Raw genomic sequence first — 14110 nt, 5'->3', positions numbered from 1 at the left:
CATTTTCCCTCACTGTAAACCTGGATGTCCTTATTCAAGACAAATCTTATAAAAAACACTCAAATGGTTCCAAACAGATCTGGTTTGCCACAAACACACAAGGGTTGGAAGAAAATTTTTTTCCCCCTCTTTATCATCCTCCATAAAATCAAGAAGCTCTAAATAATGACTATTTTCCCCCTGAGAAATGATGCAAAAACTATCTCAGAAGAGGAGCACTGACCCCTCACTCACATGTGCTGCGCTCAGCCAACCACAGAGTGAAAAGAAAATCCACGTGCCTTCCCTGAGGCAACACTTCTCCATGAGTCAAGCCAAAGCCAAAAATGTCACGAGCTGCAGTTCCATTCCAAATGGAGGAGAGACACTAGAAAAGTATTTTCACAGGCATCTAGCAAATATAAATTCACATGTCTCTGCTGTTTAAAGAGACAGTTGGAGAGCAAGCCAAAGATAGCTTCCAGTCTAAGAATTTGTATAAATATATGTAACGTGATTAGAAAAGTTTGCACATCAAAATCTAAAAATGCTATTGCAAAAGGACATAAACTATGGAACAGACACATACATATGAAGGAGATGTCTGGTCACCTTCCTGCAGGAAAGGAGTCTGGCCTGTAAGGGCAAGTGAATCATGAAGGGACTGGAATAAAGCAGAATTTACTTTAGTTTCTGCTGGAGAAGCTAAGAAGCCCTTCCTAAGCTTACTGAAGACTAATGTGACAGAAGGTGATTCCTCACCACTCATACTGTAGTGCTGCCCATACAGCAGTGTGAGTTAACACCTCAGGGGAAACACTTTGTTATGTGGCACATACAAAACAGAAACATCTCACCCTTACAATATGTAATTTCCCACAGTTATACCAAAATCTAGAAGCAAATCCTAGGGTTTTCTCATGATGATCTTTGACTTGCCATATGCACTCAGTGCTCTGCTGGTTTTGCTTTTAAAATCTAGCTCTGGACAGTCTGTGTGGCAGAGCTCTTATCAGAGCTCCACTTGGCTTATTGCGCTGGGAGAAGAGTTCTCATGAAATAATGTCAGTTTTAGTCCTTCCAAAATAATATTTATATGTGTTGAATTTTAATAAAGTTATTTTGTGAGAATGAGGATGAAGGAAATCTGTTTCTTTCAAGGGCTGCATCCTTCTTCTGCTAACTTCCACCTCCCTGCAGCAATAATCTGTATCCTATTTCCCTCCAAGTCTTCATTCTCCCCAGGAACTACACTGGAACACCACATGCAAAGTTCAAGGGGATTTCTGGGCTTCTTGCTGCCACCAGATAAAATCATAGTAGCCCTCAGTGGAGGAGTGCAGGGAAAATGAGATAATTTGGATCATTCTCACTTATTTAGCCACTAGTTTCATGAAATTTTAGACTACTAGGACTTGGTATGAAATTGGCCAAAGGATTGAGAAGTATTGGCTGTGTTGGATTGGGAGTACAGGGGAAGTCTGAGAGAGCATGGTTTACAAACCTCATTTTCTTAGAAAACCAGAAAAAAAACCCAACAGTGCAAAAAATCAGGCAAAGCTTGGTGAGATTTTATAAGGACAGGAAACTCCTCAACAGGCGTATGTTCTGTGATCTAGAGCTACAGTCAATTCCCGGGGCTAGAGGGCCAAATGTCTTTCAATGAAGTATTTGGTATTTCCTCTGCAAAACCCCTTCATGACCTGAAACAAGCTTATTTTCTCATAACTGCTAGAAAGCCCAGACTCGTTATCCCAGTTGGGTATTCTGAAATTCTGGCACTTCAAAAATCCCAGTCAAATAAAAATATTTGCTATCCATTTTGTCCCCCCGACCCTCTACATTTCTGAGAACCAGGCCAAAGACAATTTTTAAACACTGTCACAAAGTGCAGGATTGGACTAAACATGAGTGTTGGAATCTTCCACTTAGACATTGGAACTACTGCAGCTCTAGAAAAGATCTTAACAGCCACAGAAACTGAGAGTGTACTGGGGGCTCTGGTTTAGACACACAAAGCCTTTCCCTTGAATTTTGAGCTATTAAAGGATTCTCTGACTTACTCAAAAATAGTGCAAGGCAGTTTAAAATATCTCCAGGCTTCTGCATTCTTTCCATGAAACTCCACAGAAAGTCAACTTCAGATATAAAACAAATATACAAACCAACAAAAAACAGTTCCTTAGTCTTGTTCCCTGCACTGGCATCTTACTGGCCAACCTCCTGACTCCTATCTGTGATGCAGACTGAAATTTATGCCTTTTTATTTTGTATCCCATGCAATAAAAAATTACTATGGAGTATTTAGGCAACATTAATAAACACCGGTCTATGAGAAATTGTGCCTAGGAGCCATAATAATTTTTAAAGAAACTCATTGGCTTATAGTGTTAATTTCCTAATAAATCTCAAATTGTCTGGGAAAGTGCTAATATGTGCTATATCACAGTCATGTTTAAAAATGGGAAGTGGGTTGACTTGGAAAATATTGACAACAGTTACGACAAAAGCAAAAACAGGGAAAAAACTTGTGAGTTTCAGAGAAGAAAAAATGTCAAATGTAATTACTGCTAATTGATAGAGTTTTAAGGAAAACAACTTAAGAAACCTACTTTCATGATTCAATGAGATTAGACATTTAACTGGTAAATATGTTGTGTAAAGGTAATTTTCTTAATCTTTACTGAAATATTTGTGATATATCACATTATAGTGTTTGCAATTATTATATTAATGACATTGATTTAGGAAGAGTTAGAGCTGCCAAAATAAAGATCTCAAGAAGGTGACAATAGGAAATCACCACTCAGTCTGTTTCTAGTGGATCTCCTCTGTGATCAGGCTAGAACCAAAGTTATTATGTATTTAATCTTTGATGTAGAAGTATTCATAAAATAACATTGATAAATTTACAGATGCTAGAAAGAATGTTGGAAAGGGAAAAGACAGAAAGAGAGAGAGAAAACAGGGCAGTCCTCATAAAAAATCTCGTTTACTTGTTAAGCTGAGTCCTATTCACCCAAGGAAAAAAAGGGGTTTAAGATAGTGAAAAGAAACGCATCTATGGTGGCAAGGGATGCTGTATATTCCAGATTTAAGGTTTTATAGAGAAGTACTAAACATGAGTTCCAGTGTTGGGAGGTAAGAAAGAAGACCAGTGACCTCCAGTAAACACAGCAGTAGGAAGGTGACCTCCATCTCACTGATGCTGATACCAAGCATACAGTTCTACTGCCTATTTTCTAAATAGGATAATAAATCAACAAACAGCAACTGGAGAGGAGATATCAAAAAACCCCCACCAAAATAAAACAACTCTAAGTCTCCAAGGGCTCAGTGAAGTGCATCATGGAGAGAAAGTCAGTAAGAACTTAACTTTTCAAGTTTCAAAAAGAACACAGAGAGAGAGAGAGAGGTATCTTGGTCACAGAGTCAAAGCCATTCTATCCAGTTAACAATAAGTAATTGCTTTGTTTCTTGATTTAAAAACAAAACTCTCACAAGAATGGTTAGACATTGCAATAAATTACCAGTGGCTATAGCAAACGTGTCTCTTATGCTGTATTAAAAACTACACTACATGTATTTCTGGAATAAGAAAGATTAAGACAAAAATGGCAGCGTAAAGAGAAATGTAGCACATGGCACGTGACAAACATGGAGTTGAGTCAGAACTGATGCTCAGATGATCTTCCCAGCCTTAAACTTTCTGAAGAAGCTTTTTTTTAAGGTGCAAAATTCATCTACTTTCAGCAGTATATAGAGTTGTGTTAATTACACACCAAACTCCTACTCAAAGTTAATTAAAAAGAAAAAAAAAAAGTCATGGCAGATCCTTGTTAGACTGGCAGACACAGACTTGCACAACTGATAGGAAGATTTAGGAGTTATGTTAAGTCACAAGAAAGTTGTTAAGGCATTATTGCTAATAAGATTACCAAATCTTTATGCTGCCAAGACACTTAGGAAGAAAAAAAATGCTGTTTTAAAAAAGCAATGCAAACTCAGGGCATTTTCTAAGCTACACCGTCACTGCTACCTCTGTGTTTATGTTAGGCAGTTCTTCTTCAATCTATATAGTCACATGGCACTTAATCTATCCAAAAAAAGCAAAACAAGCTGACTTAAAAAAGGGCAAGTTTGCTTGTTTTGACTTGTTATTCACAGTGCATCTCAGTTGTCCAGTCTGGTACAGATGCTGGCTTGCAAAGCCCTTTTGCTGTTGTCTTATAGAACACTTTTTGCAACCATGCAAGAAGTTTCTTGGTGGATTTTCTGTCCAAGAATGAGTCACACAGCAGGACACTATCACAGGGCACTGCTGTGCCAGTGCTATACAACTGTAAACCAAAATGGGCCCTGCTCTAAAGAGTTCATTGTGTGAGGAAACTTGTTCTATTCAGTCCTTATATGTCTAACTCCACTGTAATGTCTGCTAGAGCCTTCTTAAAAACATTTTTCCAAACAAAAATTCCCCCCATAACTTCAAACAAAGAACTCTCTCATATTAAAGTCAACTGTCTCTTAACCATGCAGCACCTAACCCCTCCATAGAAATGCTCTAATTTATGAGGACCCTCTTTTGTTTGTTTGTTACTAACTGTAATATTTACTTTGATATTTCACTGGCAAAACCCACATTAATATCTATCCCAGGAATGTAGATAACTGAATTCTGGCAAGTTTAAAAGAAGAACAACATAAAATCAAACCATTGACAAAATTGTACCATGTCAGACTTGTTTGTAAAAGAGAGGTGGTATAAGAGCTTTGTCATAAAAATGACACTTGAAGCAAAAAAACCACTCATGCCAATCAACTGACACAACACTATTTGGGGAGTTGTTAAAGGAAATAGAAAAACAAGTACTGATGTTCATGATTTCAAAAGGAAGCAAAGCCGTATTAATAGCTGAAATGTAAAATGGAAGGAATGGGACATGATTATTAGATATGTTGTGAATGTGACATTCAGTATAATTCTGACTTCAAATTGCTAATGTAAACTTAATCCTGGAATCATAGAATACATTGCAAGCCCTGGATTTACTACCAGAATACAGCACAAATACTGCATAAATATGCCTGAGGATGAAGGTCTTTTCTGGAGCAGGGTTTAGTTTTTCTTTTGCCAAAGGCCTCATCAATCAGAGATTATTCTGATCCTGGTGTTTGTATTCAGGCTTCTCCAATGGAGTAGAAGCAGGGCTAATACCCTCCCTTCTCCTGCACTCTAATGGCTAAACCACCTTGGACAGGCACTGCAACCACAGAGGAGACCTGTGAACAGCATTGTTTCTAACAGGTAAAGGGCCTTACTACCAGTTAGGACACATATTCCAAGGAAAGTTATTTTCAGTGAGTGACTGCATAATGGGACATAGTTTTGCACAGTTTGCCTGTCGTGTGAACTTGTTTCATGCAAGTACACTTCTAAGTTTGACCTTCCTGGCCAAATATGACACTTGCTTAATCACCTGGGCATGTTCCTGAAGCCAGATTTTATGTATTTATCTTTATAATATATTTGGCACCATGAGATGAACAAACTGCTGTCTCTTTTTGCTTTTTTTTTTTTTCTCTTCTCTCTTTGTGGGCCAGTGGCCCATACTAAGATAAGCTAGTAGTATGATAAGAAGCAGATAGACATGCCTTACTCTAGATACAGGATTTTCCAGTATCCAACTCACTGAAGAACAAGTAAGTTATTATTTTGTGAGATACCTCTGGAAAATCTGAAAAAAACCACAAACCTTCTGTGGTCACCAAGAAACATCACGGCTGCACAAAACCAGGTGGTGAAATGGCTAAGAATGGACCAGCTCTGTCCTGTTCCATAGTGGATTTTGTTGTTGAACACAAAAGGAGCAAGATCATAACAAAGAAATAAAAAATGGCTTTGCAAGATCTAAATTCATCAATGTGAGCTAGGGTCTGTTTGCTCTGAATTCCTCTGCTTCCCCAGAGACTCAACCTTCTTTCAACTGAGGATGATTCTAGGGGATTATCTCCAGGGCCCATTAAATGCTGCCCCAAGGTTGGCCAAGGGCACTGCTGCTGAGGGACATGACACCTGTGGGTGTGACAAAGCTGCATGTTCAGTGTTTGGTGCAAAAGATGGAAACTGGGATTTTGGCTTTGGGCTGCTGAGTACTGCATCCATTTTTATTGTTGCTCTCTATGCTTGATGCTGCTTCAAACACTATCTGTGAGACTAATCCATACAGTTTCCCTATTAAACAGTATTTCCTGATATTCATCCTGGATTTATTATTTCTCAATTCTAGTCTGTAGCTCCAATTATTCCTTCTCCTTTCTTGGTTTCCTCAACTATGTATGTGTTCCTAATTAGGGAAAAAGAGAAAACTGAATCTCTGTGAAATCTGAAACTTACTTGAAGTAAGTATCATGCATACCTAGTTAATTACTTAACAGTTGGCATGAAAGCATCTTACAGTGGGAAAGCAGCAACTTCTCCAAGTGCCAAAGTTAGCAGGTACTGTCAGGAAAAAAACACTAAATTGACCATCATGCAATGCAGCCCCTCAGCATACCAGAGGGTAAGTAATAAGGTTTAAAAAAAAATAGTTCTAATCCTCATTCCATTTCTTTCCATTAAAGGAGAAAACTTACTGCCCTGTGGAATATTTCTTTCTAAGATCCTCTGCAAATACATGCAAAAGAAAGCCCGACTTTGAAGCACTGATAACACTGACTACCTAAGCTTGATACAAGTGTAACAGTGCAGGCACAAGTAGAACATAAGGACAGCTTCTTCACTCCCTGCAAGAAGCTGTCCTGGAACAGAGGATTCCGTTCCGTGTGCAGTGGTGACCTTTGTTCCCTACCCCAGTGGCAAGCACTGCTAATGTGTGACACTCTGGACTGTTGTGACCAAGAGTCACCTCGTCCAGACAAACTGGGTGGGATAGGTCACACACCCGGCTCAGGCAGGTGGCAGAGCATTCCTGTTACTTCAGTGTAAACACAGCTACACTGGATTTTCAGCTCCACAGTACCATTTTATAGAGTGAATATGAGTTAAGGGATTATAATGGTCAATTACTCAGATTATTTCAGTCAGGAAAACAGCTTTCTGCAGTACCATAACACTAAAGCTTTGGGATTTTAAAAGGCTCCACCATAGCTCAGAAGCTTTGATACAGACATTATGTCTATCTGATGTACTTTGATAGGAGACATGGAACTTTAGGATGCATAATTTCTTTTTCACTCGGAACAACTCCAAGAAAACTCTTGAAACCCTTACACCTCAGTGTAAGGCAGGTTAAATTGGTTGATCCTGTCAGTCCTCTTTGCAAGGACAGCGTTTCTACCAGTTAGCTTTTTCTCATGTACATGGCACTTAATCTTATCCTATACAGTCCCCTCTGGTGACAATCATCATCTACTTTTTAAAAAAATAAAACCATGTTACTTCAGACACATGCCAGACACAATGCACCTGCTACCATTTCCCTTTCTCCATCTAATTACTATGGTATCCCCCAAATGTACTCTTTGGGTACCCCCACTCTATCTGAAGGCAATGTTTCTTCTGATTGCATCCTCTTTAGAAGAATGCTTATGTGTCAGTGCTTGGAACACTGCATAAGGATTCACTGGTTGTGCTGAACCATTGTGCATATTAATTTGGTTCTCATTTGGTAACACTAAAAATAGTCAGGACTGAATGAAGAAAGATTCAAAACTAGTGCAGATTCAAAAGAGTGCAGACTCCTGTATGAAGCTATAATCCTTACTGTGAACATGAACTACAATATGCCAGACAGTGTCATTCTTCAGATAATTCCCTCAGTGTTTTATGAAACAAACATGAAGTAAAGAAGTTTTTTTTGTGCTATCAGTTGTCCTCTCTATTTTTGTCCCAATGAAAATTTATTTTGTCTAGATACAATATTAACTTTTGTAAAAAATACACTGGAAAGCAGTTCTCAACTCTGATCTTAACTATGTAACTTGAAGTTGTAGTAATTTCTTTCTATGACACAACCCCTCTTTGCTTCTGTGTTTCTCATTGCAATAAAAAGCCTGAAATATTAAACACACAGAAGAATTAAATTAGAATTTGTAAACCAGCAATAATATTATTATGTTTTCAATGTTCTAAATCCTTAAAGTTCAGTTTAAATAAGCATCATGTACCAGCTCCTTAAACAGCGTTAGCAATGTAAACAGCATTTAAAAATGCAAGAAGTTCAACTTTATAAAAATTACATCTGCAGGCTGTTAAAGGGGAATCTACAAGAAATGTCAAACAATACTGTTCTTTGTGTACTCCACTGACATAACAAGAAAGCTGCATCTGGAAAGAGTTACTGACACAGGACTTACATAAAGCATCACATTACCTTTAACAAACTAAATATTATTAATCAGGAGACAGATATAACAGTGTGCCATCCAGCTGGCTTATAATTCAATTAATTTACCTTCTTGGGAGATGACAATGGACTTCGATGACTTGATGGCTTTGCTGTCTAGAGTCCAGGTGACAGCTGCCGGGGGATCAGAGGAAATCCGACATTGTAAGACCAATTTCTCACCATCTACAACTTGAGCATCCTGAAGCTTCTCTGTAAAGGAGGGTGCTGTTCCTTTGCTTGCTGGTGGTTTGCTTGCTGGTGCTTTGTTTTCAGCTTTTTTCCCAATTATTCCACCATCAACCACTGCACACCCATGCTCACAGTTTCTGTCGTTCTTCTCCTCTTTTTTTGCTGCTGGTTTGGCAATGGGGGCTTGAGAATTGGGGGTCGCGTTCTGGGCTTCAGAGTTGGCGCGGGCGTTCGGTGCTGGGGTGCCAGCGCTGCCATTCTCCGCAGGTGGCTTTTTCTTTGAGCCCAGCACAGACCTGAAATCTGTAACAGCAGGTTTAGGAGGTGGCACCTTCTCTGGTAATGGGGTTTTTGGGGTGCCTTTCTTGGCCAGCACAGAGCGGAAGTCCACCTGCTGAGGACCATGGACTTTCCTCTCCTCCTCTGACAAGGTCTTGGGTTTGACCTGCCGCTGCAGGTTTGCTCGGAAGTCCATTTGCTCGGCTGGGATTTCCTTCAGTTCCTCCTCAGAAAAACTTTTGGTGCTGACTTTCTTGCCTAAAATGTCACGGAAATCAAGTTGCTCAGCTTCCTGCTGCCTCAGGCTTTCCTCTGTGTGTTCCCGAGTTTCCACTCGCCTTTTCAGCACACCTCGGATGTCTTCCTGCTCTTCTTCAGCTACTCTGGTTGCACTGCTGTTCTTTTTGAAGCCACTTGTTCTACCAAATGTTAGTTTACCATGATCTCCACCATCTCTTTGCTCTCCAGAGCTGGCTGTTTCCCTCCCACTATGATCCGAAAAAGAAAAGAAAGAGAGAGCCAGGAAAGGGGCTGGTTTAAAAATGTCAGGGAACAATCTCAGAGCAGGAACAAAATGTGTTTATAGAAGGGGAGGTTGATTAGAGGAGCATACTCCATTAGTTTATTGCATCAATGATGACTTCAGGAGCCATATAAGGGCACAAACAAAAAAGATCTTCTCTACTCTGGCTTGGTACAATGTGCTTAGCTTGTATGATGAAAACAATTTGTTGGGTCACATTTGGGGATTAGGTTGAACAGCAGCCAGCCTGGGTCTGTAAGGGCAGGGAATTAACGGAGCAAAAAATAGAACCCACCCATGCAAGTCCCTGGGAAAAATACTCACTCTCTGAGCATTTCTGCTGTGGAAGCTGAACTCTCCCGCAGCATCAGAGACACCTGGCAGCTGCATTCTCCAACTTGGTTCCTGAAATATTTAAGTGAAATCAGAAAAGCAGAGGTTTCTCCCTCTGTAACTTGCTTGAGCTAAGTGATTGTGTATTGTACTAAAGCAGCTCAAACCCAGTGGCCTCCTGCTTTCCTATGCCCAGCATTGTGGTGGTGGACTGAGTGGATCTGGACCCCTTATATTTGGAGCCAAGCTATCTCAAACAGCTTTTACTGATTTGTTGCTATCTGCACTGGGAACAGCATACTCCCTGAACAAAAATCAAAGCAATTTACAGCATGAAACAACTGCAAACAAACGAGCTAAAGGAAAATAAATACAAAAGCTGGAAAATCAAGTCAGAGGAAGGGGATATTTTGCAAAGCTGAAAATCTTTCCAACCATGCCTACTGTTTATTTATTCAAACCCAAGCCCTTAAGTTTTTTAATGTTAAGATATTAAAAGCAGGGTCTCATTTCCTTCCCTCCCCCCTGGCCCAACCAATCAGCAAAACCCATCTACATGGATTGCTCCAGCCTGTACATGTTTATATTAAAAAACATAAAAGTGTCACCATATATGGTGCTGAGTACTTATTCTTCCTTTTGCAGAGGAATACCATGGATGCCTTCTGGAAAGGGCTCCCATTAAAGAATTCATTTAAAGTGCTCCCCCCTCCCCTGCAGCTCCCTCCCTCCCGCAGACATATATCATTCTTCCAGCCCCAAACAGCTCTTCTCCGCTTAACACAGGAGATGCCAAAAGCAAAATTTAACTCCCCCAGGGCAGCAGTTGTGTAACTGTTGCCACCACTCCCCTGACTGCTATTAAAAACCCAGACTTGAACTGATTGAGGACTAGAGATCTCTTTTATTAGTGAAAATACTTCTGTCCTTCCCAGTTTAAGTATAAGGTTTTGAATGGACCACAAAGTTCTGGATGATTTTTCTTTTTCGAATAAAAATAATTCCTGCTACTGAAAACATTTCCTGGACATGAGCAAAACACATGTGTGTTGAGGGGGAGGAATGGAAGAGAGGCAGGTTTTCACAGCTGTGTTTTCCTTTAAAAAGACTTGCTAGATAAGAGCACCTTCAAGTCTACTTAGCCCTGAAGTTTAAAACATGGACTCAGGACTGCCTTTCTGTTGGCTTGCCATCAATATGTTGTCCTGCCTGTTTTTTAAACTGCATGGAAATACATTCCTAGATATGTTACTGTTTGGGCGATAAAACTATAATTTCATCCATTTGTAACTTGCAGTAAAGACACATTGTAGGCAAGATCATTAACACAGATCACAGAATCACAGATGCAGCACAAAGTTTTGTCTTTATAACAGCAATTAGTGCCATCACCTTTTCAGAGAGATTTCTCTTGCTTTCTATTGTTTTAGAAAAAGAAACAGTGGATCAGCCTAATATGAAAATCAAGCCTTCAACACCACAAAGAAATCGGTGGGTTTGACCAAAGTAACTGGATTGCAAAGTAAAGGCCCTGCTGGTAGGAACATATCTTACTTGACCTTTAGACCATTAATAACAAGAAACTATAGAAATATTTCCAACGCTTTTATATCCAGTAAGTCAGAACATGTACACTAGAAATTATTATTGAAGGCACTCCATGAGGACAGCAGTGAAAGCCACAACCCTTATTTCCTTCAATACAAAAAACTAGATAACATCTGAGTACCAAACATAAATTGTCCAAATGGCAGGAGAGGATCCAAGTCGATGCAAAGAGTAGTTAACTGAGCCCCACACTGGAGACCTGCCATTCTTACTTCCTCTTATGTGTGGCCTCCAGTTGGAAGCAAGAGAAGTAGAAAGAAGGCAAGACAAATGGAAAGATAAATAAAAAGAATAACATGTCATGTCCTCCCAACATACTGATTGGCATCCAATGATGGCAGGGTACCAACATTGCTGAAAACCTGTTGTCTTGAAACAATGCATTTCAAATTGTCCCCTGTTGCCACTATTGAAACTCATGGTTTTTTTTCCTGCTCCTCAGAAGCTTTTAAGAAAAGCAGATACACTCTGGAACTGCTCATTCACCAGTGCTGTAGTGCTGTTAGCAGGCTTTTGGTTTACCAGAAGATTCCTCCTGTTCAGGACTTAAAACCAATCCAAAACTGACAAAGGAGAAGCCATGCATGCTGAAGTATAGACAATTTACAGCACACATCAAATAGTGAGGCACCACTGCTCAGCTTCTGTCATGACCATATGGCAAAAATATTTGCCCACAAGAATTGTGTCACCAGTGGGAGAGGTTAAAGTAACAGAGACAGCACTCTCCCAGGAGAGGGATTTAGGGTTACTGGATGTGGTCCTGACCACTGTGAAGAATAACAGCATTTCTGCAGGACCCATTTCTGCAACGCATCCTTCCCTCTGCAAATTCTTCACTTATGCAAAGAAGCAAATAAGGAAAGCAAAGTAAACCCTTCTAAAGTAAGCTAAGTAAGCTATTTTTCACAGGGTTTGGAAAATAAAGGAGGGGGTAAGAAAGATGGAGAGCATTTTGTTCTTTCTATTTTTAAAACTTTGGGAAGCGCTTACAAATTACAGTAACAGTGGGACACACAAGTACCTAGATGGAAAAATTATTCACAAGGTAGTTTTTTGGTCTTAGTTATAATTTCCAATTCAAGTGAGTGGCTATGATTCAAGTGAGTGACTAGACTACTGGATACAAACCTTGAATCTGTGTCTGATTCATCACATCCCTGTTCAAAACTGTAGCCTCCTCAGGGCAAGTCCTGCTCCCACTGAAATCAAAGTGAGGATTTTAGGAGCAGAGAGAACATACTGTTGTCTTCTGAATTCAGTGGCAGAGTCTATAAAGGTAAGTTAAAAACATTGACCTACCTTGGAAATCACAAAATGGAAAAGGAGAAACAAGCCAAGAAAAACTAAGAAGGACTGGGGGGTTTAGATGCTAAATTCAATCAAGAATAATTCTGGAAGCTTGGTAAATATTTTTACATTTATGCAATTTTAGAATCTAGGCAAGGCAGAGATGCATAGGGGCACTTAGAAAAGACAGAGCTTTGCAGTACACAAGCACATCTTCAAGTCTTTCACGTCTCTGCTGTTTTGAATCTTGGCAATAAAAATATTACTTGTGCAGCTTGAGCTTCTCCATGTTGGTATTTTATCAGCAAAACCCTAGACACAGATAGATCTTAGTGTCTCTGTTGTTCTGGAATAATGATAGACATGGATAAAACCTATGCTTAGGAGCTATGCTGTAAAGAAGTGCCTGGAAGTGTTGACTTTTGCAGGACTGTTCTGTAGAATACTCATGCACAGGACTTATCTTTAAAATGTCAAGGAATAATAATAATAATAAAAAAACCCACCAAAAACAAATAAAACCCCAGCTGCAAACCCTGAAGCAGTTTTAAAAATAGCTCTCTGTCCTATTGTGGGATCAGTTTTCCCTGGAATGGCTTTTATGTTCAAAATATCTTGAAATACTAGTTTCTTGGCAGAATCTACTCAAATATTTTCACTGAACCTTAGATGAGACTTATTGTCTGCATGTCCCTAGGAAGCACTCTCTGGAGGAACAGGATTGATTATAGTTGGGGTACACAACAAAATTTCTTACCAGCCTACCAAGTGTGAAACAAATATTGCAGAGTAAATTATATTTTCTCAAGAATAAACTGATAAGGGGCAATGAAGGTGATCCCTAGTTATAGTTGGTGCTTCAGAGCAGGAAACTGCAAATCCTCAGTAGGAGGGTTTGCAACTTTTCTGTGAGTTAAATGGAGAGAAAGTCCAGACTCCACGAAGTTTTAACCCCAAAGAAAGCAACTAATCTACTGGATCACAACTTAGCTGACATAAAGCAGAGCAGCTCTACTGGCTTCAAAGAGGATGCTCACTTGAATGTTTTGCCAAAAGCTTTTTCTACCTGAAAGACCAATCATTTTATTTGCATTTTACAGCACTGAGTGGGAGAATGGAATGAGAAGGGGTCACGGTTTTCTTCTCTAAAAATATACAGTGTGTTGGTAGCAGAAAACAAGGTTTGCAAACTGTATATTACAGAATGACAGAACTGTATTTACTGTTTAGTGTAACAAAATGTAATCTGACAACTGCTTTTTATATAACCTGAGTTGCAAAGTATTTGAGGTACCACTGATTTATAAAACAAATGTTTACCTCTGATTTTAAGCAGATTATGCAAATCTCTAAACAAAGACTAATCAACACTAACCAAACCTTTATGGAAGATAGAGTGGGGGAGAAAAGAAATACTTAATGTCTGAGAAGACAAAGGTTAACAAAACAAATGATTTGTTTAAGGAACTGCAGGAGGATTTGTGAGGTCTCTCATGTTGACTGTGCTGCTACAAAGGCTTTG

At 39.4% G+C, this 14110-nt stretch overlaps 1 protein-coding gene across 3 annotated transcripts in view; it reads right to left on the bottom strand.

Moving 5' to 3' along the window:
• MYLK (myosin light chain kinase) overlaps nucleotides 1-14110 on the bottom strand; it is a 190220-nt gene that overhangs the window by 65281 nt on the left and 110829 nt on the right. For all 3 annotated transcript variants that reach the window (XM_029959831.1, XM_029959830.1, XM_029959832.1), the window contains exons 15-16: nucleotides 9682-9762; nucleotides 8433-9322 (exon numbers count right to left, since the gene is read on the bottom strand). In XM_029959831.1, coding sequence (XP_029815691.1) covers nucleotides 8433-9322; nucleotides 9682-9762 — 971 coding nt within the window. The remainder of the gene's footprint in view (nucleotides 1-8432; nucleotides 9323-9681; nucleotides 9763-14110) is intronic.

This window comes from Manacus vitellinus, unplaced genomic scaffold (genome assembly GCF_001715985.3).
Source record: "Manacus vitellinus isolate BGI_N305 unplaced genomic scaffold, ASM171598v3 scaffold_22_pilon, whole genome shotgun sequence".
Classification (NCBI taxonomy): Eukaryota; Metazoa; Chordata; class Aves; order Passeriformes; family Pipridae; genus Manacus; species Manacus vitellinus.
The sequence above is the reverse complement of the archived record's forward strand: the minus strand, read 5'-3'. Positions and strand labels throughout refer to the sequence as shown.